Source organism: Mobula hypostoma, chromosome 11, assembly GCF_963921235.1.
Source record: "Mobula hypostoma chromosome 11, sMobHyp1.1, whole genome shotgun sequence".
Taxonomy (NCBI): Eukaryota; Metazoa; Chordata; class Chondrichthyes; order Myliobatiformes; family Myliobatidae; genus Mobula; species Mobula hypostoma.
Window position 1 is genome coordinate 8462233 of NC_086107.1, and position 26421 is coordinate 8488653.

General features: G+C 40.8%; 1 protein-coding gene across 4 annotated transcripts in view; it reads left to right on the forward strand.

Moving 5' to 3' along the window:
- Positions 1 to 26421, forward strand: part of elp4 (elongator acetyltransferase complex subunit 4) — a 237335-nt gene that overhangs the window by 142570 nt on the left and 68344 nt on the right. The window contains exon 10 of one of the 4 annotated variants that reach the window (XM_063061633.1): positions 10933 to 13848. The exons of the other annotated variants lie outside the window; for them this stretch is intronic. Coding sequence (XP_062917703.1) covers positions 10933 to 10983 — 51 coding nt within the window. The 3' untranslated portion in view covers positions 10984 to 13848. Of the gene's footprint in view, positions 1 to 10932; positions 13849 to 26421 lie in introns of those variants that run through there. 4 annotated transcript variants of the gene reach the window in all.

Here is a 26421-nt window from a genome sequence, read left to right on the forward strand (position 1 = left end):
TCTGTTTAAAAAAAAAGTAACTTGCCCACATGTCAGAATAAAATGCCATAAATAAATTGTGAAAGATGGTTCCAGATTACTGAATCAGAATGTTTAAGGAGGTGACAAAAATCACCCAAATTAGTTTTAGCCTATTAAACCTTTCATGTTCTATATCGGAAGATATAATGTGAAGTGCTGTCTCAGGTTTGCAATACAGAACATGCTGGAACAATTCAGTTTTAAACGCTTGCTAGCTAAATATTTATGAAAATGACAGGCCATTCATTAAAGGTGAGGGGGGCTAGGTTCAAAGAATATTTGAGGGGTGCATTTTTTACCCGGAGAGTGGTGGATACCTGGAATGCGCTGCCCGGTATGGCGGTAAAGGCAAATACATTGGAGGCTTTTAAGAGGTGTTTAGGTAGGCACATGGATGGGAGGAAGATGGATGGATATGGACATTGTGTAGGTAGTATTGCGGGGGGGGGGGTGTTGATTTAGTTTTTAGCTGGTTTGGCAAAACCATGTGGCCAAAGAGCCTATTCCTGTGCTGTGCCTGTCCTGTGTTTTATGTTGACACAGAATGTTTATCCAGGCCTGCTGATTGGAACATGAGCTTTACAATGGTTAGATCACTTAGATATTTCCGCAGATATAATTTTAATAAAGTGAAAGCTTGCCAAATAAAAATGCTATTAGCAGTTCGACTGACAGTGTATTATATTTTTAATTTGTTTTGATAAATAAATAATCTTTGACTTACATGCACTAAAAATTTGAATTTGACATGGTGGGAATGCTCACTGCTGACTGCCATCTTATTGAAAGCGTGAGATGAAAGTGATTTCAACAACTGTTACAACTCAAAGCATAGTTTTCTCCGTTGCTGACACACACCTGTTGAAGCATCAAGAAAGTAAGTGTAGCTTTCTTTAACACAAGGGATTCTGCAGATGGTGGAAATCTTGAGCAACAAACACACATAAAATGCTGGAGGAACTCAGCAGGTCAGGCAGTATTCTTTGAGGAAAATAAAGAGGCTGAGACTCTTCATGAGACTCTTCATCTTGATCTGAAACATCAAGTACATATTCCCCTCCATAGATGCTGCCTGACTTACTGAGTTCCTCCAGTATTCTGTGTGAGCAGTTTCTGTTTTACCTGTTAGTACTGTGTTTACCTATGAAAATTACATATATGTAGAGAGCAGAAGACATGGCTATAATTTTGTGCACCTCAAACACCAGTGACTTGAAAAGACGGCGAGGGAAGAGATTGCTGAGACGCTGGCTAGGATCTTTATGTCCTCGTTGCCTATGGGAATGGTACCAGAGGACTGGAGGGAGGCGAATGTTGTCCCCTTGTTCAAGAAAGGTAGTAGGGATAGTCCGGGTAATTATAGACCAGTGAGCCTTACTTCTGTGGTGGGAAAGCTGTTGGAAAAGATTCTTAGAGATAGGATCTATGGGCATTTAGAGAATCATGGTCTGATCAGGGACAGTCAGCATGGCTTTGTGAAGGGCAGATCGTGTCTAACAAGCCTGATAGAGTTCTTTGAGGAGCTGACCAGTCATATAGATGAGGGTAGTGTAGTGGATGTGATCTACATGGATTTTAGTAAGGCATTTGACAAGGTTCCACACAGTAGGCTTATTCAGAAAGTCAGAAGGCATGGGATCCGGGGAAGTTTGGCCAGGTGGATTCAGAATTGGCTTGCCTGCAGAAGGCATAGGGTCGTGGTGGAGGGAGTACATTCGCATTGGAGGGTTGTGACTAGTGGTGTCCCACAAGTATCGGTTCTGGGACCTCTACTTTTTGTGATTTTTATTAACGACCCGGATGTTGGGGTAGAAGGGTGGGTTGCCAAGTTTGCAGATGACACAAAGGTTGGTGGTGTTGTGGATAGTGTAGAGGATTGTCGAAGATTGCAGAGAGACATTATTAGGATGCAGAAGTGGGCTGAGAAGTGGCAGATGGAGTTCAACCCGGAGAAGTGTGAGGTGGTACACTTTGGAAGGACAAACTCCAAGGCAGAGTACAAAGTAAATGGCAGGATACTTGGTAGTGTGGAGGAGCAGAGGGATCTGGGGGTACATGTCCACAGATCCCTGAAAGTTGCCTCACAGGTAGATAGAGTAGTTAAGAAAGCTTATGGGGTGTTAGCTTTCATAAGTCGAGGGATAGAGTTTAAGAGTTGGGAGGTAATGATGCAGCTCTATAAAAGTCTGGTTAGGCCATACTTGGTTAGGCCAGTTCTGGTCGCCTCACCATAGGAAGGATGTGGAAGCGTTGGAAAGGGTACAGAGGAGATTTACCAGGATGCTGCCTGGTTTAGAGAGTATGCATTATGATCAGAGATTAAGGGAGCCAGGGCTTTACTCTTTGGAGAGAAGGAGGGTGAGAGGAGACATGATAGAGGTATACAAGATATTAAGAGGAATAGATAAAGTGGACAGCCAGCACCTCTTCCCCAGGGCACCATTGGTCAATACAAGAGGACATGGCTTTAAGGTAAGGGGTGCGAAGTTCAAGGGGGATATTAGAGGAAGGTTTTTTACTCAGAGAGTGGTTGGTGCGTGGAATACACTGCCTGAGTCAGTGGTGGAGGCAGATACACTAGTGAAGTTTAAGAGACTACTAGACAGGTATATGGAGGAACTTAAGGTGGGGGGTTATATGGGAGGCAGGGTTTGTGGGTCGGCACAACATTGTGGACCAAAGGGCCTGTACTGTGCTGTACTATTCTATGTTCTGTGTTCTAAAAAATTGAGAAACAGAGTCAATAATTCAGGTTTATAACCTTTTAAGGGGTTTCAACTTCCTGGTGAAAAGGCTTTCAACTAAGATGTAAATTCTGTTTCCCTGTCAACAGATGCTACCTGACCTGCTTGGTACTTCCATTATTTTCTGTTGTAATGTCAAATTTGCATCATCTGCAATGTCTTGTATTTTAATATCCAGGTAATTTATTTTCTGTGAGCCCCATGCATCTGATAATTCCTCTGCAGGATCACAGATGAAACGCTCATTTATTTTTACCCAGAACACTATATCTTTGCTTTTCAGAGAACGATAATGCACAAGTTTCATGTTAAGGATTGTTGTCAAGGAGATTAGGAGTAATGGATCAAGGCAATTTACGTGAGTGAATGGTGGTATAAGCTCAAGAAAGCTGAATGACCTGCTCCTTTTCTATCTATCTATTTATTTATGTTGAGATGCAGCGTGGATCTGGCCCTTTGAGCCGCACTGCCTAGCATCCACCAATTTAACCTTAGCCTACTACAGTGACCATTTCAAAGATTCATAGTATGTTTATTATCAAAGTACATATGCAGTATACAACCCGGAGATCCGTCTTTCCACAGACAGCCACAAAAAAAGGAATCACCATGGAACCCATTCAAAGAAACCATCAAACACCCAATGCACAAAAAAGAACAAATCGCACAAATAGCAAAAAAAAACGAGTGAGAAACACAGAATAAAAAACATTGCAAAGTCATCAAAACAGTCTAGGAATGTTCAGTTTAGTTCAGTTCCATTCATCTTAGCACTGTGTCATCTTTTGATTGCAGGCCATCCCAATCAAAATCAAAGTTAACCTACTAGCCAATACATCTTTGAACTGTGGAGTGAAATTGGGTTACCCAGAGGAATCTCATGCACACACTGGAAGGAATGTACAGACTTGCTTACAGAGGATGCTGGTGTTGTACTCCAAACTCCAACATCACAAGCTGTAATAGCATCGTACTAACCACTACACTGTCGTGGGACATAACTTTGGAAAAGTGCTTTTGGAGTGGATTTATACTGGGCTTTCCTCACAGACACCATTAAACCAACAGAAAATCAGTTTTAATCCAAATTCAAGTTCACTTTTGCTTCAATAAGCTATATTTTGCATTCCTTTGAAATCAGTAGTAATCAATATAATAAAGTCATACAAAAAATATATTTGCATGTAGTAAGTCGTGCTTGTGAGGTGGAGGTGATAGGTTTCTTAAGTTTAAAGCAATTTTCTAAGATAACCTTCACAATCTATTCAACTTGGATATGGGGGAGATGGAATTAAACATACTTTTTATCTAAAAGAATAACAACCTGTTGGAGGAAGTCAGTGGGTCAGGTTGTATCTGTGGAGGGAAATTCATTGTCAACAGTTCAGGTTAAAATCAGAATCAGGTTTATTATCACTGACATAAGTCATGAAATTTGTTGAGACTCTTCATCTGGACTATAAGGAGATAGCCAATATAAAGAGATGAGGAAGAGGGGTGGAGGAAGAGTTGGCAAACAATAGATGGATCTAGGTGAGTCCTAATGTATTGTTGCTGTGTTTTTTTTTTGCATGGGGGTTAGGGTCGCAGCCTGAAACATTGACTCTTTATTCTCCTCTGTAGAAGCTGCCTGACCTGATGAGTTCCTCCAGCATTTTTGTGTGTTACTCTGGATTTCCAGCATCTGCAGAATCTCTTGTGTTTATAACAGATAGATCCAATGAGGAATAGTGATATGCAAATGGAGCAGGGGTAAGTGGGAATAGTGTCAGCGGCCAGGAGGTGATGGGTGGATCCAGATGAGAAGGGGTGACATGGAGACGGAGAGGGAGAAGAGCGGGAATTGCGACAGAGGCTGGGAGGTGTTGGGTGGATCCAGATGAGAAGGGGTGATGGGCAGATGGAAGAGTTGAAATCTTGAAAAAGGCTGGGAGGTGATGGATGGATCAAGGTGAGGGGAGTGGCAGACAGATGGAGAGGAGAGAGTGGGAATACTTACAGAGGCTGTGAGGTGAGAGGTGAAGGCGATAAAGTGCTGCAGGTGACAGAATCTGTGGGAGAGAAAGGTGCAGCATGGAATCAAGAAAGGGAGGGGAGGGGAGCCAGTGAACGGAGTGTGTTAAATGTTGGTAGATGAGTGGGTGAAGGAGGAGAAAGAAGTGAGGTGATACCCTCAATGTTTTCTCATTCAGCAGATAGGTGACGTAATAATACAGCTTTTAATCCTAAAGATGAAGAGAATAAAAAACAGCTTGTTATGATTCATAATGTTGAGGCTTTATAAAGCACTGGTGACACCTCACTTGGAGAATTATGAGTCATTTTGGGCCCTTTATCTTAGAAAGGATGTGCTGACACTGGAGAGGGTTTAAAGGTGTTTTGAATGATTCCAGGATTGAATGGCTTGTCATGCAGAGCATTCAGTGGTTCTGGGCCTATATTCACTAGAATTCAGAGGAATAAGAGGTGACCTAATTGAAATCTATTGAATGGTGAAAGGCCTTGATAGAGTGGATGTAGGGAGGATGTTTCCTAGGGCGGGAGAGTCTTAAGACCAGAGAACACAGCCTCAGAATAGAGGAGCATCCTTTTAGAACGAAGATGAGGAGGAATTTCTTTAGCCAGAAAGTGGTGAATCTGTGGAATTCGTTGCCGGGACAGCTGTGGAGGCCAAGTCTTTATGTATATTTATGGCAGAAGTTGACAAATTCTTAATTGGTAAGGGTATGAAGGGAACAGTGAGAAGGCAGGAGACTGGGGCTAAGAGAAAAATGGATCTGCCATGATGAAATGGCAGAGCAGACTCGATGGGCCAAATGGCCTACTTCTGCTCCTATATCTGATGGATACCACTTTCTCAAGTTGTTCCACAGCTTTTGAATTCTCCTTAAACTGCGGTATGATCAGATGGACACTTGATCTCACAATCTACCTCATTGCATCTTTGCACCCTATTGTCTACATGCACTGCATTTTTGCTGTATGGTAATACTTTATTCTGACCTCATGTTATTGTTTCACCTTGTCCTACCTTGGCCATTGTAGTGAGTTGATCTGTACTGACAGTATGCAAGGCAAGTTTTTCACTGTACTTCAGTACACGTGACGTTTGCCAGTATTGATGTGCGGAACAACTATAATCAGTTTATGCAGAAGAAGAGCACCTAATTAGGATGAAAATGAATGACCAGTTAATCTGCTTTTTAGCGATGATAGTTGAGAAATTAAGTATGGCTGACTTATTATCTCTCTCAACCCATTCTCTTGCCTTTTCCCCGTAACCTTTGATGCCCTTACTAATCAAGAACCCATCAACCTCCACTTATTGTGTTTACTTTTGACTTTCTTGGCTAAAAAAGAACAACTTAAACAGTGAAGACGTTTTAGAGATGATGGGATTGTCACACGATGAGATCGTTATTAGACTTTTGACTTAGACTAGGCCTGTATGTATTTCCATGATTTAGAACAGGGTTTCCCAACCTTTTAATGCCATGTACCAATACTAGTAATCAAGGGGTCAGTGGACCCCAGGTTGGGAATCCCTGATCTAGAAGAATAAGAGATGATTTCATTGGAATGTACAAGATGCACTGTGCGGGATAAGTGTGTTGAGGAAGGAGATCTTGATAAAATGCTAGTTGTAGAAGATGTTGGTGAGGCCAAATTTAGAGTAACTTGTGCTCTTCTGGTTACCTACCTAAAGGAAAGATATCAATAAGCTTGAAAGAGTACAGAGAAAACTTACAAAGGTATTGCCAGTACTTGAAGACCTGAGTTATAGGGAAAGTTGAATAGGTTAAGACTTTATTTCTCAGAACGAAGGAGAGCGAGGGGAGTTCTTAAAGAAGTATATAACATTATGAGAGGTGTCGATAAGGAGAGTACATTCAGGTTTATGCATAGTCATAGTAGTCATAGTCATTCTTTATTGATCCCGGGGGAAATTGGTTTTCGTTACAGTTGCACCATAAATAATTAAATAGTAATATGTAAATTATGCCAGGAAATAAGTCTAGGCCCAGCCCGTTGGCTCAAGGTGTCTGACCCTCCAAGGGAGGAGTTGTAAAGTTTGATGGCCACAGGCAGGAATGACTTCCTATGACGCTCTGTGCTGCATCTCGGTGGAATGAGTCTCTGGCTGAATGTACTCCTGTGCCCACCCAGTACATTATGTAGTAGATGGGAGACATTGTCCAAGATGGCATGCAACTTGGACAGCATCCTCTTTTCAGACACCACCGTCAGAGAGTCCAGTTCCATCCCCACAATATCACTGGCCTTACGAATGAGTTTGTTGATTCTGTTGGTGTCTGCTACCCTCAGCCTGCTGCCCCAGCACACAACAGCAAACATGATCGCACAGGCCACCACAGACTCGTAGAACATCCTCAGCATCGTCCGACAGATGTTAAAGGACCTCAGTCTCCTCAGGAAATAGAGACGGCTCTGACCCTTCTTGTAGACAGCCTCAATGTTCTTTGACCAGTCCAGTTTATTGTCAATTCGTATCCCCAGGTATTTGTAATCCTCCACCATGTGCACACTGACCCCCTGGATGGAAACAGGGGTCACCGGTGCCTTAGCTCTCCTCAGGTCTATCACCAGCTCCTTAGTCTTTTTCACATTAAGCTGCAGATAATTCTGCTCACACCATGTGACAAAGTTTCCTACCATAGCCCTGTACTCAGCCTCATCTCCCTTGCTGATGCATCCAACTATGGCAGAGTCATCAGAAAACTTCTGAAGATGACAAGACTCTGTGCAGTAGTTGAAGTCCGAGGTGTAAATGGTGAAGAGAAAGGGAGACAAGACAGTGCCCCCCTCCCATCCCAACTCTTGCTCTATTTCCTATGACTTTACTTTCCCAGAAGGAATATAAGAACACACGCACTTTACATTAGCCAAACAAGCATTCTTAGACTCTTCTCTTTTGGGACACTTGAATAACTTGGGTCTCTGTGTTTGTAGGACACTAGCATCATATATATTCAGTAGAATGTGCTCACCTCTCACTGGAGGCTCCATTGGGAAACACTAGCCATCTGTATCTCTCTACTCAGTTTGTTTCTGTGTTCAGAGCTTGTGCGGTGAAACATGAAGTTCAGAGACAAGCTGGAGGTGGGGTGCCTGACTTCATATCCGGTGTTGGAGTCAACACTGAGTATAGGGACAGAAGCACAGCCTCACATACTTTGCTTTAGATGGCTTAAATCGCTCAACACAATGTACTTGAAATGGAGCAGCTGATGTGAGTGGAAAGGTAAGTGACTCACTACGTACTTTAATGTATGAGGGTTTGTTGGAACCAAAACTTCAAAGTTCAAAATAAATTTATTATCAGTGTGCGTGTCACCATATTCTACACTGAGATTCATTTTCTTACAGGCATTCACAGTAGATACAAATAAACACAAGGTTTAAACTCGTTATAACAAAAGAGAGTGGTGTAAGTGAATGGGGAGATTATTTCAGCTCGAATAGTAACATTTCTATTGGCTCCCAGGAGCCAGAGTACTGTTAAATTGACATTAGCTCAGTTGACTAGAAGCCACTCGGAGGTTGAGCCAATCCCCCGACACTGCTTCCTTGCATAACAATAGAGATAATTATAAAGGTATTTACAGTGTCCCAAAGCCATTTGTGACCTGGATTTATTTTGTGAATCTAGCTTGCAGCTTTTCTTCCAAAGAAAATAGCTTTTATGTTGCACGAGACCCATGACGATACTCATTCTTTGCCAGGCTATGTTGATAGCTGGCTTAAATAACTCCGCCAAGTTTACTTTAAGGCTGTTGCCAACTGTGCAAGACTTATGCATGAGGAACTGTTGACAGCAGCTCAGCACTTTGTCCAACATAAAAACAGCTAAGTGGTTTGCAATTGTGTTAGAATATTGACAAACCTCCCAGTTTTTGTTTGAAAATTCCAACTACAGGTTGAGTACCCCTTTTCCAAAAATCCAAAATCCGAAAGCCTCCAAATTCTATAATTTTTTGAATACTGACATTAAAGTCGCAGTGGAAAATTCCACGAGGCCCTGTGCCCAGGTGATGCACAGGTCCCTGAACACCACAACAGTTCTGAGAAATGACCTCACATATGTAATGAACAGAAGTTAATGAAAAGTAGAAAAACACTGCATAAAGCAAAAAATAAAGATCTCGATCGTGTATTGAAAGAGTGGATTTGTCAGCGTCAGAGTGAACATATACCTTTTAACGCTATGCTGATCATGAAACAAGCAAAGATATATCACGACAAACTGAAAATTGAAGATAATTGTAAATATTCAGCAGGCTGGTTGCAGAATTTTTTTAAAATGGCACATTTTTAAAGCTGATCAGGAAGCAGAGAAATTCATTGATGAATTTTCAAAAATTGTCACTGATGAAAATCTAACTCTAGAATAAGTCTACAATGCTGATTGTTTTTATACCTTACAAAAAAACTTTAAAAAATACAAATACGGTGTACTGTAACTTTTTAATCAAAATACGGCATCTAGATGGAGACAGAAAGCCTGCTGCTGTTTGTTGTTCAACAGACAATTGAGGTTTATCCTGACGCTGCTTTGCAGCTTTTGTTACCCTGCACACATTATATTTTCATTATATTAATGGTATGTAATAATTTTTCTTGTTAAGTACCTACTGTATGTGTGATGAACAAGTGTAAGACAAAGACTTCTTACCAGTAGCACATAAGTTCAGAGAAAAGATAGCAATCCCAAGCTATCCCATAATATATTCCAAAATTCAATATCTGAAACACTTACAGCCCCAAGCACTTCGGTTAAGGGCTGCTCAACCTGTATTATAAATTCTGGGAAAAAAGTGTATAGAATTTCACTTGAGATATAGAATTTTTATTTTAGGATCATACCAATGAAACAGAATTTTGTGATTATTGATTTTGATGGTCTAGGTAGATAAGAATTCACGTGCAAAAAGTTAGCAGGCAGCTGCAACGTGTCGTTGAAAAGTGAAGTGGCTTATTGGTCTATGTGGACAAGAGGGATTGGAGTTAAGAAATAGGGAAGTATTAATACATTGTACAGGGTATTCATAAATTGGAGGTGCAAAAGGAATTGGGAGTCCTAGTGCATGATTCCCTAAAGCAAGAGTTCCAAACCTTTTTTTGATGCTGTGGACCAATACCAAATAAACAAGGGGTCCAAGGGCCCCAGGCTGGGAACCCCTGTCTTAAAGGTTAACTTGTATGTTGAGTTGATAGTAAGGAAGGCAAATGCAATGTCAGCATTCATTTCAGAGGATATAGGAAAGGAGAGTCTGATGGGACACCACGAAGGTTATTGGTCTTTTTCATTTAAAAGGGCTGCATGAGGTGCAAGAAAAAAGCGTATCCTAGTCTAAAATCGTGACCAACTCAATCTGAACAATCTTATTTATTCCCTCTGTATTTTAGTTATTTTTGGAAGCACCAGACGATTGGAGATTTTCTTTTACCTTTCTCCCTTTTATACTTGTGTTTCCCAAGTGTAATTAATCCTAGAGAGTGAGCTCTGCATCAGGCAATCCATGAGGTACAGCAGGTCTTTCTGATTCAAATTGCCAGTTTAATGTCACATAGGAGCACTTTTCTTAGAAATTAATTAATTTGTCTTGGGGCAGTGACAAAAAAGGGATATCAGGTTGTCAGTCTAGATCAGTGGATCTCAACCCACATCTCCAACAGCATACAACAAGCCACGTGACATCCTGTTAAAAACATTTTTTAAAATGGATAGTTGCATGGTGTTATACTCTACATAATACATTAAGAGCTAATAGTGTGACGCTCTATGAGGATCACTGATCTCTGTGAATGAAATAGACCACCTAAAAAACAAAATCGTTAATGTGACAGTGACTCTGTCAATCTTTGATGTTTTTTGTCCATTGAAATACCATTTTTCTTTCTCTCTCCTTTCTTTCCTATCTACCCCAAACCCTTTTTCCCTTCCATTCCTCTAACTTCATTTTTAAGCTGTTCAAGATTTTTTTAGGGAGAAAAAGATAAATTGGAGACACAAGGTTATAGTTAAAAGGGAAATTTTGCAAACATTATATTAAAAAAGGACTATATTTTGCTGTCAGTGGCAAGCCTTGCATGGTCATCCCTGATTTCATACTGAATTCAAAGTTACCATATTTGCTTTCTACAGCAGGAACCTATGAAGGAAGCCACCTGGATACCCAGGAGTGAAAAAACATAAATCCCACCATGCAAGGAAAGAAGGGTGGTACACAACAAGCCCTGTCCACAAAACAGCTAAAAACGCTTGGAAAAACAACCAAAACTGGACTGCCAGCTTAGCCGCCTCTCAAGATATTGAATAAGAACTTCAGAAATAGGAGCTGGTTAGACCATTTTAATGCTTCATCAGACCTGTCATTAATCAGTCCCAACTGATCTTCTAGCTCAGTACCATTTTCCTGCACTATCACAAAATCTGAAGAAGTGATGTACTCATCAGTTATGGACTCTTGAGCAATGGCAAAATGTCCTATCTGGATTAATTTGGGCCATATAGGAATTTTGTTTGGTTCAGTGAGTTCTCTTCTTACTATTCTAAACATAGAACACTACAGCACAGTACATCATGTGGTGCCGACCTTTTAACCTACTCTAATATCAATCTACCCTTCTCTCCTACGTAGACCTGCATGCTTCTATCATCTGTGTGCCTATCTTAAGAATTTCTTAAGTGTCCTTATTGTATCTGCCTCTACCACACCCCTGCGTTAAATGCACCCAGTACTCGCTACATAAAAACACTTACCTCTGAATCGTCCCTGTACTTCCCTCCAAACACCTTAGAGTTTTGACTTCATGACTTCATTTTAGCCATTTCCACCCTGGGAGAAGTTCCCTGACTATTCACTCTGTCTATGCCTCTTATCTTGTTCACCTATGTGTAGTCACCTCTCATCCTCCTTTGCTCCAATGAAAAATGCCCTAACTCGCTCAACCTAAGAAGACTAAAACTGTTTCTTACTATCTTACTATTCCATGAATAGAGTCATCTATAACACTTGCATTTGAACCCTCTTGTAATAAGGACCAGCCTGTTGTTTGCCCTTCTAATTGCGTGCTACTTCTAAATGTTTATAACATTCAGAAACATTCCAAAACTATCACCCACTGTCTTAAACTATAAATGGTTATGATATAAAGAAAATATTCTAAATCTATTAGATTTCCACCTTCTGCAGTTTCCTGTTTAAAATAGTGCTGGTGAAGCGCAGTGATGACTTGCTGCCAGCAAACAAAAATACTAATTACTTTATTAATCACACATCTTGTCAAAAACAATCATTACAATCAGTAGCCTGTAACATCCATATCACTGTTGAACCACCTGTACAACCTGGCGTTGAAGTCTCGAAGGTGCAGGATAGTTGTGCACGGCGTGTATGGGCCAAATCGAGATTGTGGAGCACAGCCCCAAGAGCAGGGATGAAGCCGATGTTCAGCGATTATTGAGGTGGTTTTGTAAGCGATTTGAGGCTGCAGAGTCAAGGCAGGGGGGCCCTGCCCCAAAAGTGAGGAATAAGCCGATGCTGGACCAATTTAAGCACCAAGCCAGATTGGAAAGGTCAGGTACAGGCTGAATCGATGTAGCAGCTCCCGGGCCCAAACGTAGCAAAGTGGCAGGGCCCAGGTCCGAGAGCACTGGGCCAGATTGTAAAAGTCAGGGTGTCAGGGCTGGTGGAGTGGAACAGGCTGGTGTTCAGCTGGCTTCTCAGTGAGGTCTGCTCATCACTGCACTGAACTAATGGGGTCCTGGATCGGCTAGGACTGTCTTTGTGGGCTGTGAACTCACTTCATGAATTTTAGTTCTGAAAGTTATTTGCTTTTTTTTTATTGTTTGCAGGATTTGTTTTTTTTCTGAACACTGGGTGTTTGACAGTCTTCATTTTTTAAGAGGTTCTATTTGGTTTCTTTGTTTTGGAGCTGCCAGTAAGGAGGCAATCTCAATGTTCATACATGCTTTGATAATAAATGTACTTTGGACTTTTAACATTTGCTTTAAACTCAAAGCAAAAAAACTACAGAAGATTGAAATCTGAAATAAGCGCAAAAGATGCTGTAAATACTCAGTAGGTTAGGTGGAGAGAGAAGCACAGTTAAACATTTCAGGTGAATAATAAAACGTGGAGACCACATTTAAACACTTACAAATGCACTCAACTTTAAAAAAAACTAAGAATACTGAACTTGAAGGCTTGTATTTTTCACATTCATGGAAGCAGCAGAGGAGAACTCTAGGTGATTTGTACAAATTAACCACAAACATGTTGTGAATTTGATGCAGTTCTGCACCTCTGTTCCTGGCCTCTGTGCAGATGTACGCTGGAACATGGTCAACCAATACCAGTACATGTCTGTGAGCTAGTTTAGAGTGTCTTTGTTTGCTCACATATTTGTGAAAATTCCACACGTGGTGACATTTCTCCACAAAATTGCTTTTATTATTTAAAAAACACAATTTTAAATTATTTATCTGACAGAATGATAATCCACAAGTACAATATCAAAAAATTAAGTAACAGACAATGGAAATAATTTTGCTAACTATTCCACATGCAGGACTTTCAAGAATTTACAATACAATTAGTCATGAAGAATTAATATACTCATTAGATCAGTGATGTTTGGAGATTACACTGAAGAGGAGTACAAAAAATGCACTCTTTGAAGATGATGAGAATCACTAGAGTATTTTTGGACTTCTACGTTTAACTGTGTATACACACTCAGTGGTTATTTCATTAGGGACATCTCTACACCTCGTTAATACAAATCAGCCAATCATGTGACAGCAATTCAATGCATAAAAGTATGCAGACATAATCAAGGGGTTCAGTTGTTTTTCAGACCAAACATCAGAATGGGGAAGAAATATAATCTAAGTGACTTTGACCGTGGAATGATTGTTGATGTCAGACAGGGCGATTTGGGTATCTCAGAAACTGCTGACCTCCTGGGAAATTCACACACAACACTCTCCAGAGTTTACAGAGAATGGTGCAAAAGACAAAAAACATCCAGTAAGCTTTGGATAGCTCTGGGTCTGTACTCACTGGAATTTAGAAGTGTGTGGTGGTGGGGGCAGGGGGGGGGGGAGGATCTCATTGAAACTTATTGAATATTGAAAGGCCTAGATGGAGTGAATGTGCAGAGGATATTTCCTGTGGTGAGAGAGTCTAGGACCAGAGAGCACAGCCTCAGAGTACAAGGACGTCCCTTTAGAACAGAGATAAAGGAGGACTTCCTATAGCCAGGGGATGGTGAATCTGTGAAATTCATTGCCACAGACGGCTATGGAGGCCAAGTCATTGGGTATATTTAAAGTGGAGTTTGATAGGTTCTTGATTAGTAAGGGCATCAAAGGTTATGGGGAGAAGGCAGGAGAATGGGGATGAGAGGGAAAACTCAACCATGACTGAATGGTCGAGCACACCCAATAGGCCAAATGACCTAATTCTGCTTCTATGTCTTATGGTCTAAATTATGCAGTCTTTGTAAGGATACATTGCACATACTCTCAAACAAGTGATTTGTTGGATTAGCTTGTTTCTTCAGTTCTTGTAAAATGAAACTAATTCATACACATTTCCAGTTCATTATTGTCATTAAATCTTTTTTGCAGACAATTGCAGATTTAATTGAATCTGATGTGTGTAATATTATAAATACACAGCTACTATTAAGTGCATGTTGAAAAGTATTAGACTCTGAAAACTCCTAAAGCAGTATACACTGTAAAATATTACTATTTTGTCTTAGTGAAATTTCTGCAATGTTGCATTACCAGGCATAGCATTGTCATCAGTTCTTCTATAATCTGTTATGTTAGATGATTAGTGAGATAAATTAAGACATGTAATTGGTAGTAAAGACAGTTATTGCTAATTTTCCCAAAGGAATCTGTCGCAAATAACTTTGCAGATATAATTATGCATTTATGATGTTAAACAGGAAGATTATCGATGAAGGCAAGCTTTATCTTTGCAACAAGCTAGATCAATTAAGGAGGAATTATCTTTTATCATTGAGCAAAATCTTATTATGTGATGCTCAATGTATTTCCTTTGGCAGAGGAGCTTAATGTAATTTAGTCTCTTTAGATGCAGCAAAATCTATTGCCAAAATAACGGCGTTGTTCATATAAATCACTCTGCAGCTTCAATTGAGGACAGGTACATGGTTCAATGCAACATTGTTGTAGGTTCTGACCAGCTTTAGTGTCACTGTTTGTTTCTAAAATAGGCATCTCATTGCCTTTCCAGTAATAGCGATGACCTATATTGGTCATACCTCTTCTCTCACCTTCTTCCTATGACTTCTCATCTCTTTTCCCCAGTCTTGGGCAGAAACACTGTTTACACTTTTCCATAGATGCTGCCTGGCCTGCTGAATTCCTCCAGCATTTTGTGTGTGTTACGTATATTGGAGGATAGTTACAGTGTGTATGAGGTGTAATCATGTAATAATTAATAATCAGGTAGCAGGTTAGAGATAAATCTCTACCAAAGGAGGTATAAGAGACTCCTTCCCTCCGCAAGCCTGCAGGACACCCTTGAGCAACGTGTAGCACCTGCTTTGCCCCCTGGTCATGTGAAGCCATGGGAGCAGGTGGTGCATGATTGTATGAGCAGCTGGTGCATATCATAAGTCTTGGTTATGCAACCACTGATGCCAGGCAGACAATCTCTGAAGAGTATTGATCGTCGCTGGGATCACCCATCTTGTAAAGACACTGGCCAGAAGGAGGCAATGGCAAACCACTTCCGGAGGAAAATTTGCCAAGAACAATCATGGTCATGGAGAGACCACGATCACCAAAATCATACGACATGGCGTGTCACAATGATGATGATGATGATGAGCCACCACGTCTTTGTAATATTGTGATGCTGTAATACTGACCTCACTTATAATTCATGTTGTATGGTTATAGCAACATTTTTATTCATTCACAAGATGTGAATACTATTTGTATAGTTGCCCCAAAAGAAGACAGAACTGTGTCAAGCAGCATCTTTAGAGGAACAGATGTACATTGGTGTTTTGAGATATGGAATCTCGACCCAAAATATTGACATACAACTTTTGCCTCTCAAAATGGGGCTTGATCCACTGAATTCTTTCAGCTTCCAGTTCTTTTGATCAAGGTTTGTAGTCTTTTTTTGCCCCAGTTCTCAATGACCTGCTCAATCATTTGAGAGGGTAATGGAGTGTCAACAACATTACCATGAGTCTGGAATCACATGTAGGCCAGATTTCTTATCTGGATGGCTGATTTATTGCTATAACAGAAAATAGAACAGTTAAGTATAGCACAGAAACAGGCCATTCAGCCCATCATGTCTGTGCCAAACTAATTAAACTGGCAATTAAATGCCTAACAAAACTAATGCCTTCTGTTTACACAATGTCCTTATACCTCCATTCTCTGTACATTCCTGTGCCTATCTAAGACCCTCATAACTGCTTTAACCATATTTGCCTGACAGTACCTTCCAGGCACTCACCACTCCCAGTGTAAAAAAACGTACCATGTACATCTTCTTTGGTAGCATAGTGGGCAGCAGGGTATCATAGTTGTTAGTGTAATGCTTTACTGCACCAGCGATCTGGGTTCAATTCCTGTTGCTGTCTATAAGGAGTTTCTACATTCTCCCTATGACCACATGTCTTTCTTCTGAGTGCTCGGGTTTCCTCCCACGTTCCAAAGACGTAAGGGTTAGTAAGTTGTTGGTGCCTGGAAGCATGATGACAATTGTAGGCTGCCCCTGCACATCCTTGGACAAGTGTTGGTTGTTGATGCAAACGACTGATTTTACTGTATGTTTGGACATACATCTGATAAACAAAGCTATTCTTTAATCTTTATTTTCCTACCAACCTTTCTGCACTTTCCATCTCCTTTGAACTGAACCCTTCTCAGAATGGCAGATTTTCTTTCCCTTCAAGCATTATTTTAATGTCAATCCAGAATTTCACAGCCACTCATACTGTAAGGTATGATATCCCCAGCATCTGTGGTGGGATTTGAACTCCTGTTTCAAGATAACCAGTTCAGAAAATCAAAAATCTATTGTAGATATTGGAAATCTGAATTTAGAAACAAACGCGCTTGAAGAACTCAGCTACATCTGTGGAAGGAGAAATAGTGTTAATTTTTCAACTCCAATTCCTCTCTCTGAGTATTTGCAACCTTTTCTGTTTTTATTCCAGTAAAACCTCAATATTTCTGTACCCTGGGTGATGGGCAACTTCAGCTACCATTATCCTGCATACCTTAGCATAGTCAATGTTCCCTCCCATCCAACCAACAATCTCTTTGAACCCCCCCCCCCCCCAACCATCATCAGGCAGGAGCTATCGTAGCATTAGGGCAAGGACTGTCAGGATGGATAGCAGCTTCTTCCCCAAGGCTGTAAGACTACTAAGCTCCCTGCAACAACCCAGGTCTCATCACTTATGAGGTGCCAGTAGCGTTATACATGAAGCTCAGAAAAATAGAGAGCTACAGGTAAAGTACTTGGAGCTTAGATAAATTAAGGGCTATGGGTAACCCTAGGTAATTTCTAAAGTAAGTACATGTTTGGCACAATATTGTGGGCCAAAGGGCCTACATCATGCTGTAGGTTTTCTATGTTTCTATGTTATACTATCTACTTTTGTGTCATAAATGTACCTTATTATTTGTTAATTTATTTGTGGTGGTGTTACTGTATGTGTGCTGTGTATGAGTTAGATTTACTGTGTTGTGCATCTTGGTCTGAAGGAACATTGTTTCATTTGGCAGTATACATGTATTTGGTTGAATGTCAACAAATTGAACTTGAACTAATTAAGGCATCTTACTATCACCATTTATATAACACTTATTTCAGGTACAATGAAGGAGCAACCTTAATTGTCATCATCAATATAGTTAAAAGTAAATTTATTATCAGAGTCATATTGCATTAAATGTATGTCACCATATACAACCCTGAGATTTAATTTTTTTTGTGGACATACACAGTAAATCCAAGAAACACAATAGAATCAATGAAAGACTGCATCCGGCAGGACGTACAAAGAACCAATGTGCAAAAGACATCAAAAAATGCAAATGCATAAGAGAAAAAATAATAATAAATTAGTAAGCAATAAGTATCAGGAACATAAAATGAAGAGTTCTTGAAATTGAATCCATAAGTTGTGGAAATAGTTCAATGATGGTGGCGAGTGAAGTTGTGTGAAGTTATCTCCTCTGGTTCAAGATTCTGATGGTTGAGTGGTAATCACTCTTCCTGAACCTGGTGGTATGGGTCCTGAGTCTTCTGTCCCTTCCTTTTGATTGCAGCAACGAGAAGAAAGCATGGTCTATGATGATGGATGCTGCTTTCCTATGACAGGACTCCGTGTAGATGTGCCATCCACTACTTTTTGCAGGATTCTCCATTCAAGGCATTGGTGTTTCCATGCCAGGCCATGATGCAATCAGACAATTTCCTCTCCACTGCACATCTACAGAAGTTTCTCAAAGTTTTAGAAGTCATGCCAAATCAGAGACACTGCTGTTCTTTCTTCGTAATTGTACTTATGTGCTGGACCCAGGACAGATCCTCTGAAATGATAACACAAGGAATTTAAATTTGCTGGCCTTCTCTACCTCTGATTCCCCGATGAGGACTGGCTCATGGACCCCCGGTTTCATTCTCCTGAAGTCAATAATCAGCTCTTTGCTCGTGCTGACATTGAGTAAGAGTTTGTTGTTGTGACACCATTCAGCCAGATTTTCATTCTCCCTCCTGTATGCTGATTCATCACTATCTTTGATTTGACCTACGACAGCGATGTTGTCAGCAAACTTAAATATGGCATTGGAGCTGTGTTTAGCCTCACTGTTATAAGTGTAAAGCAAGTAGAGCAGGGGGCTATGCACAGTCTCTTGTGGTACACCTGTGTTGATGGAGATTGTGGAGGAAATGTTGTTGCCAATCTGAACTGACTGGGCTCTGCAAGTGAGGAAACTGAGAATCTAATTGCACAAGAAGGTATTAAGGCAAAGGTCTTGAAGCTTATTGATTAGTTTTGAGGGGATGATAGTATTGAATGCTGATCTGTAGTTGATAAAGAGCGTCTTGATGTAGGCATATTTGCTGTCTAGATATTCTAACGCTGTGAAGAGCCATAAGACGGCATCTGCTGTGGATCTGTTGTTCCAGTAGACAAGTTGGATTGATCCAAGTGGCTTCTCAGGGAGGAGATGATATGTTTCATCACCAATCTCTCATCACAGTGGATGTAAGGGCTACTGGATGATGTTCATTCAGGCAGGTTACTATGTTCTTCTTAGGCACTGGTATAATTGAAGCCTGCTTGGGGCAGGTGGGTACCTCAGACTGCTGAAGCGAGAGGGTAGGTATCAGTGAACGCTCCAGCCAGCTCAGAATAGGCCTTTAGTACTTGGCCTGGTCTCTCTCCTGGGGTGGATACTTCCCTTGAGTTAACTCTCCTGATGCATGGTCTCATGGTCGGCTTCAGAGGCTGAAATCTCAGAGTCATCCGTTGGAGTTCGTAAAGGTTCCTCTATGTTTTGATGGTCAAAATAAGTATAGAAGGTATTGAGCTCATCTGGGAGCGAAGCCTTGATGTCACCTATGTTGCTTGGTTTCACTCTGTCGGAGGTAGTAGCATTCGAGCTCTGCCACAGCCATTAACCATCCTTCAAGTATGATCTGCCACAAAAGTAATTTGACTTCTTAAAGTAATATGGTGTACTTGCTGAAAATACTCTTGATATCCCAAAGTTCAGTTATTCTTATCTGAAGGATATAAAACAGCTAAGTCCCAGACCAAGTGAATCTGTAAATACATCTAACCAAGGAAGTCATTGTGCTTGGGGAGAAGGAGAGAGACTGTAGTTTTTGGAATGTAGAGGAGTCTGTTAATTGGTTCTTGGTTTTAAGCAACTATCATCTGACAGTTATAACCAAACAACACTCATCAAAGTTGCTGGTGAACGCAGCAGGCCAGGCAGCATCTCTAGGAAGAGGTACAGTCGACGTTTCGGGCCAAGATCCTTCATCAGGACTAGCACCACCACCTCTGGGAGCATGTTCCAGATATCTTTGTAAACCCTCTTAACCCTCAGATCCCGTTTAAAACTCCTTTTTCTTGTCATAAACCCATGCCCTCTTGTTTCCATATGTTATTAAAATTGGAGGTATCTCTGCATTTGTTAAAATGATTGTAGCATTTATGTTCTAATAAAGGATTTCCATGGCATTTTTACTAATTTTATCATGACTCATCTGAAAGGAACGATAAATTTGCTCTTATTCTGTTGTCACTTAAATGAAATGTCTCTTTTTTCCCCAAATCTGTACAGAAAATAACCTTAGAGGGGATCTGTTCTCATTTATTGCTCCTATAAAAAACAATGCTTTGTACTAAATCCCTTATTTTTGTTTGTTTGTGTTTGGAAGGAATGTTTAGTGTAGATTGTAGCATTCAAGACATATCATCACCTGCCTATCACCTCCCCCAGGTGCCCACCTCCTTCCCTTTCTCCAATGGTCCACTCTCCTCTCCTATCAGATTCCTTTCTCTTCAACCCTCTACTCAACCCATCTGGCTTCACTTTCAAACTATCCTCCTTCCACTCACCCCACCTTTTCATTCTTGCGTCTTCCCTCTTCCTATCCAGTCCAGATGAAGGGTCTCAGCCTGAAATGGCGACTGTTTATTCATTTCCATAGATGCTGCCCGACCTGCTGAGTTCCTCCAGTATTTTGTCTGTGTTGCATATCATCATGAGGGTCTGTTCAAGAAAGTTAGGATATAGTCATGCTGAATGTTTCTAGCCCATTTATTAACACAATACCACAATATTTACTCCTATTTCTCACCATTGACCATGTCACCAGTCAGCAATGTCTTTAATCAATTGAGCCACAAAGATTGTTGAGGAAGGTATCTTGGTCATCTAATTGTCAGATTACAGGGATACTGTGGAAAATGGTAAAACACTGTAGTACCCTGTGGTATTTTGAAAGAGGATAATTTGTGTTACCATATCATTATAAGGCCACAAAAAGTTAACCTATTGAAATAGATATCTGGAATTGATTTCCTTGCACTCAAATTTGAATAACACCACCAGTCTGTCTTTGTTGAGTCCAGATGATTGTCATTGAAGTTTTGTGAAGGAAGGTAAACAACATTTATTCAGGGAAAGTACCATATTTACTCTTACAAGAATAGAATAGGACTTTATTGTCATTGCTCAAGACAATGAGATTGTGATGCTACTCCAGTCTATGCAAAACAGATATTTTCAATGCATGTAGTATGGCTTAATTTTTAAAAAATCTCATATTTACATGCAACAAGTGACTTCGATAGTCCATAACATTGATAAAACCAGTGGCAAGCCAGAGTGTAGGATTATTCAGCTGCACAACAGCCCTCAGGAAGAAGCTGTTTTCCAGTTTAACTGTCTTGGCTAAGATGTTTCTGTATTTCCTACCAGATGGCAGGAGATTGAACAGACAGTGTCTGGGATGGGATGGGTCTTTAATGGTGTTACAAGCACACCGTAGGCATTGAGAGCTGTAGGTTGTGTGCAGGTCCAGTAGTTGAGTCCCAGTGATGTGCTAAGCCATCCTACCCACCTGTTGAAATGTTTTGTGATCTGCCTTACTGCAACTAGGGTACCACACTGTCATTCTGTATGTCAATATGCTCTCTATCGCACATCAATAAAAATTGGCCAGCAATGTTTGCGGCAGATTAGCTCTCCTTAAGCACCTCAAGTAGTATAGTTGCTGTTGTCCCTTCCTTACTCTCAAGTTTGTGCTGATGGACCGAGAGAGCTCCTCAGTGATGTTCATCCCCAAAAACGTGAAACTAGAGACCCTTTCCACTACCTCCCCACATGAGGTCTTGTTCAGGACCTCTTGGCTTCCTGAAGTCAATTAACATTTCTTTTGTCTTCTTGATGTTGAGTGATAGGCTGTGGTTCCTGCACCAATTGGACAGTTTCAGCACTTCCTTTCTAAACGCAGATGGGTTGTTCAGTCTTGACCCCCAGAAATTGAAAAATTGATACAACTGAACTGTTCTGTCTTGATAAGCAGAGTCAACTGATGACATTTCATTAGATCTGTTCTGGTGAAAGGTTGTTGCCTTGAAATGTCATTTCTGTTTCTTTACATATGCTGCCTGATTTGTTGAGTGTATCCAGTGGTTTCTGTTTTTATTTCTGAATAACTTCACCATTGCTGTTTTGTATTTCTGGATATTTATGCATCCTTACCATCAGCTTTTCAGTTCAAAGCATCAGTGTAGAATTAATGCTAATACCACATAAGCAGGAGACAAGTACATCACTCCAGAATAATTCAGTCATTAGATCTTCACTATAAATACAAGAGATTCTGCAGATGCAGGAAATCCAGAGGAACTCACACAAAATACTGGAGGAACTCAGCAGGTCAGGCAGCATCTATGGAGGGGAATAAGCACTCAACATTTTGGGCTGAGACCCTCTTACCTACCTTTCACTGTAATGATTGTTTTTTCAAGTTTCACATTTATCAGATTCAATCCACAAGCAAGCCCTCTTGAAATCTGCATTTCACAACCTTATTTGTCTTTCTATATCATATTGGTGATTTGTATTCCAAAAAGTACGTATAAATTATACAACCTCGAGATTCATTTGCTTACAGGCAGCAATAAAATAAGAAACCCGAAAGAAACCCACTTTAAAAAAAGACCAACACCTAATGCACTGAGAAATAGAAAAAAATCACAAATCATGCAAACAATAAAAGCAAACAACAGTATTCCGAACCTATTTGTGACCATAGGCCCAAATCCTGGACCAGCCGGAGTAGGCCCATAGCCTTGGACTTAGTTCATCAAATAGTGGGGCAAATCACTCTGAGGCTTGCGGATACAGAGCGCCATAGAGAGAGGAGTGTACACCGCAGAGAAGGTGAGTGGAATCGGCCCGACCCTCAGCTCCATTCAAGACAGCCTGCCTTTCCAGTCTATCTGGAATGGCATTTAAATCGTCCAAACACCGGATCATACCACACATTGGGACCCAGGACCCCTTGCAGTGAAACGCTCTGGACCTAGACCTTACACCCCAGCCCAACACTGTTCTTGACCTTTCCAAATCAGCTCAGTGCTTAGATCGATCCAACCTCACTCCCAGTTTAGGTGGACAGGCACCACAACTCCTCCGTCTTGACTCCTCACTGAATCGCTTGCTGCAGCTCCATCCCTGACACCAACACCATCTGGAACATGTTACGCTCCAACTTTGCATTGCAGCAGCAACAAGCCTTTGCTCGCATCTTCATTGTTTGTGGTGATAGTTTACCACAATCTACCTCAGAAGAAGTATTATTAATGATGTTTTTAGTCATATTTCTTGCCTTTTGAGCTACCAGTACGCTGTTGCCCGACTTCAGTAGTGCCATCTTACTGGAACATAGAACATACAGCACAGGATCAGGCCCTTCGGCCCACAGTGTTGTATCCAACCAAATTATAGCGCCATAAATTTTGAAAACAGCTTTTTGGATGCTGTTTGTTATTCATATGAATCCCCCAAGGATATCACACCTATACATACAAATGCCGCATTACACAGCCATGGAGTCCACAAAACAATGAGCTTATCACAAAGCTCACATGGGCAAGAAACTAATGTTTAATTGCAGTAGCTAAAAAGGTACTGGAGCATCATTAGTACGTCATACTTGATTCCTGTATTTTCTTTGGCTGAATGTTGGGAGAGGTATACAACGGTCTGACCACACCCTGGAATTTATGCAAAGAATAAAGTCCAGTTTACTGTATATCCCCATACCTAACTCTTTTTTTCATATAATTAACAAAAATAAGAATTCCATTTGTTCTAGTTGAAGAAAAAGATAAAAATAAATAAGTGTATACAAAATTAATGCACAAATCCTAAACCTGTATATTACCTCATCTTTTACAAGCTCATTGTTGTGCTAATTCATAAGGGATTTGACCTCAAGTTCTTGTGCGATTGCTATTGTTTGGGGACTGATTATTTCAAAGTCATTCATTTGATGCTTAATACAATATTTGACATTTTGAGGCAGCCACCTGTGTACAGTCTTTGTAACGAGTGTAATAAATGCCTTCATTCAGACTGATTGGAAATGTATTGTGATTGTTGATGATAAGACGTTTCTATGTTCTGTCTAAATCCTTTTGCTGAAGAAGGAACTGGGTTTTAGTTTTTTCAGTCTAGTCCTAGCAACCTTATAATTTAAGTGGTGTTAAATGCATTTCCCTACCAAAGTTCAAAGTAAACTTAAAGTATGTATTTGCATCATATACTACTCTGAGATTCAGTTTCTTGCAGGCATTCACGGTAGAACAAAGAAATACAATAGAATCAATGAAATACTATACACAAACATGGACAAGCAACCAATGTATAAAAGAAGAGAAATTGTGCAAATACAATAAATAAATAAATAGTTAGATAAATAAATAATACTTAGAACATGAGTTGTAGAGTCCTTGAAAGTGAGTCTGTAGGTTGTGGATTCAGTTCAGTTTTGAGGTGAATGAAAATAGCTATGGTGGTTCAGAGGCCTGATGATTGAGTGGTAATAACTGTTCCTGAACCTGGTGCTGTGGGTCCTGAGGCTCCTGTATCTCCTGCCTGATGGCAACAGCAAGAAGAGAGCATGGCCTAGCTGGTGGATGTCCTTGAGATGGATGCTACTTTCTTGTGGCAGCGCACCTTGTAGATGTGCTCTCTCTCTGGTGGACAGCACCAGAATTCAGTTCCCAGTGCCCCATGGCTGCTGCATTACACTGTTAAATGTGCACTTTAGCAACTCCTCAAGGCTGTCCCATCACCTCCATGCTTCTATCCAATTCAGACACTATGCTGACTTGGAAATGGATCATTATCTATTGCCTTAGCAATTTAGTTCCTACATCTGTTTTAGGAAGCATGTTTTAAAGAATTTTCTCCCTGTCAAAAATGTTCTCATATGTAGCCAGGAGATGTGAACTTTGCTGGAAAAGATAGTTATGAGCATTTTTATAAGAAACTGCAGATGTAGAAAATCTGAAATAAAAACAGAAAGGGTAGAAGCACCTAGCAGATCAGACAGCATCTCTGGCTACAGAAACAGAATTTCAGAACTGGGAAAGTTGCCAAAGGAACATGCCCTTCCTTTCCAGTCCTGACGAAGGATCTCAGCCTGAAACAGCAACTGTTTATTCCTCTCCAGAGATGCTGCCTGACCTGCAGCATTTTGTGTTTATGTTTATTAGAAAAAGGAGTATGATATACTTTGAATGCTGAGGCTAGAGAATAGAATAATGACTAGTGGTCTTAGGGCGGCATGGTACTATAGCAATTAGTATAATGCTGAGTAGTAGGCAGCCATCGATCCCTGGGTGGGAAGATTTGAAGAACCAGCTGTTGTCCATTCAGCAGCTTCCCCCTCTCCACATCACTGATACCGTCCAAGGGAAGGGCAAGCGCCGATACAGCTTGGCATCAGTGTCATCACAGAGGTTGCCAGATTGAAGTTATAAACAATATCAAACTGCCTTCGGGACCCCGGCTCCAGATTTCTTTCTTGGGGTTTACTCCCGAAGCCATTCCCATGGATGGGTATGGCCGCAAGGCAGCAGAGGTTTAAAATCAGAGTTTTCCTTCTCTTAGACGGGCTGCTGTCCAAAGCTGATGAGCTCCACCTGCCTGATCCAGCGCCAGAAATCAGCATTCAGAATTCAATTCTGCCACCGTCTGTAAGGACTTAGTACATTCTCCACATAACTGTATGTGTTTCCTCCAGGTTTCCCTCAAGTTCCAAAGATGTAGACGTTAGTGGGTTTGTCGGTTACAAGGATGTAATTGAGTGGTGCAGGCACATCGGGCCGGGTGGGCCTGTTACTGTGCTGTATCTCTAAATATAACAAAATAACTCTCTCCATAGATGCCGCCTAGCCTAACCTGTTTTCAGCATTCTCTGTTTTCATTACTTACCACCCACTCTCGATTGTACCCAGTGAATCAGAATCAGGTTCAATATCACTGGCCTATGTCGTGAAATTTGTTGTTATGCGGCAGCAGTATATAGCAATGCATAATAAGAACAAAAATCTATAAATGACAATAAATCAAGTAGGTAGTACAAAAAGCGCAAAAATAGAGACGTAGTGTCCATGGTTTTATTGTCCATTCGGAAATCTGATGGCAGATGGGAAGAGGCTGTTCCCAAAATATTGAGTATATATCTTCAGGCCCCTGTACCACCTCCTCAGTGGCAGCAGTGAGAAGAGGGCATGTCCTGGGTGATGGGGGTCCTTAATGAATGATGTTGCCTTTTGAAGATGTCCTTGATACTGGGAAGGCTAATGTCCATGATGGAGCTGGTTGAGTTTACAACTTTCTGCAACTTTTGCTGGTGCTGTCCAGCAGCCCCTGCATACCAGACGGTGATGACAGATGCTGCCTAGCCTTCTGAGTGTTTTCCGCATTCTCTATTTTCATTACTTACCACCTATTCCCGATTGTAGCCCAAGACTATGGTTAATTGCCTCCTTGAACTCCTACATTGCTGTC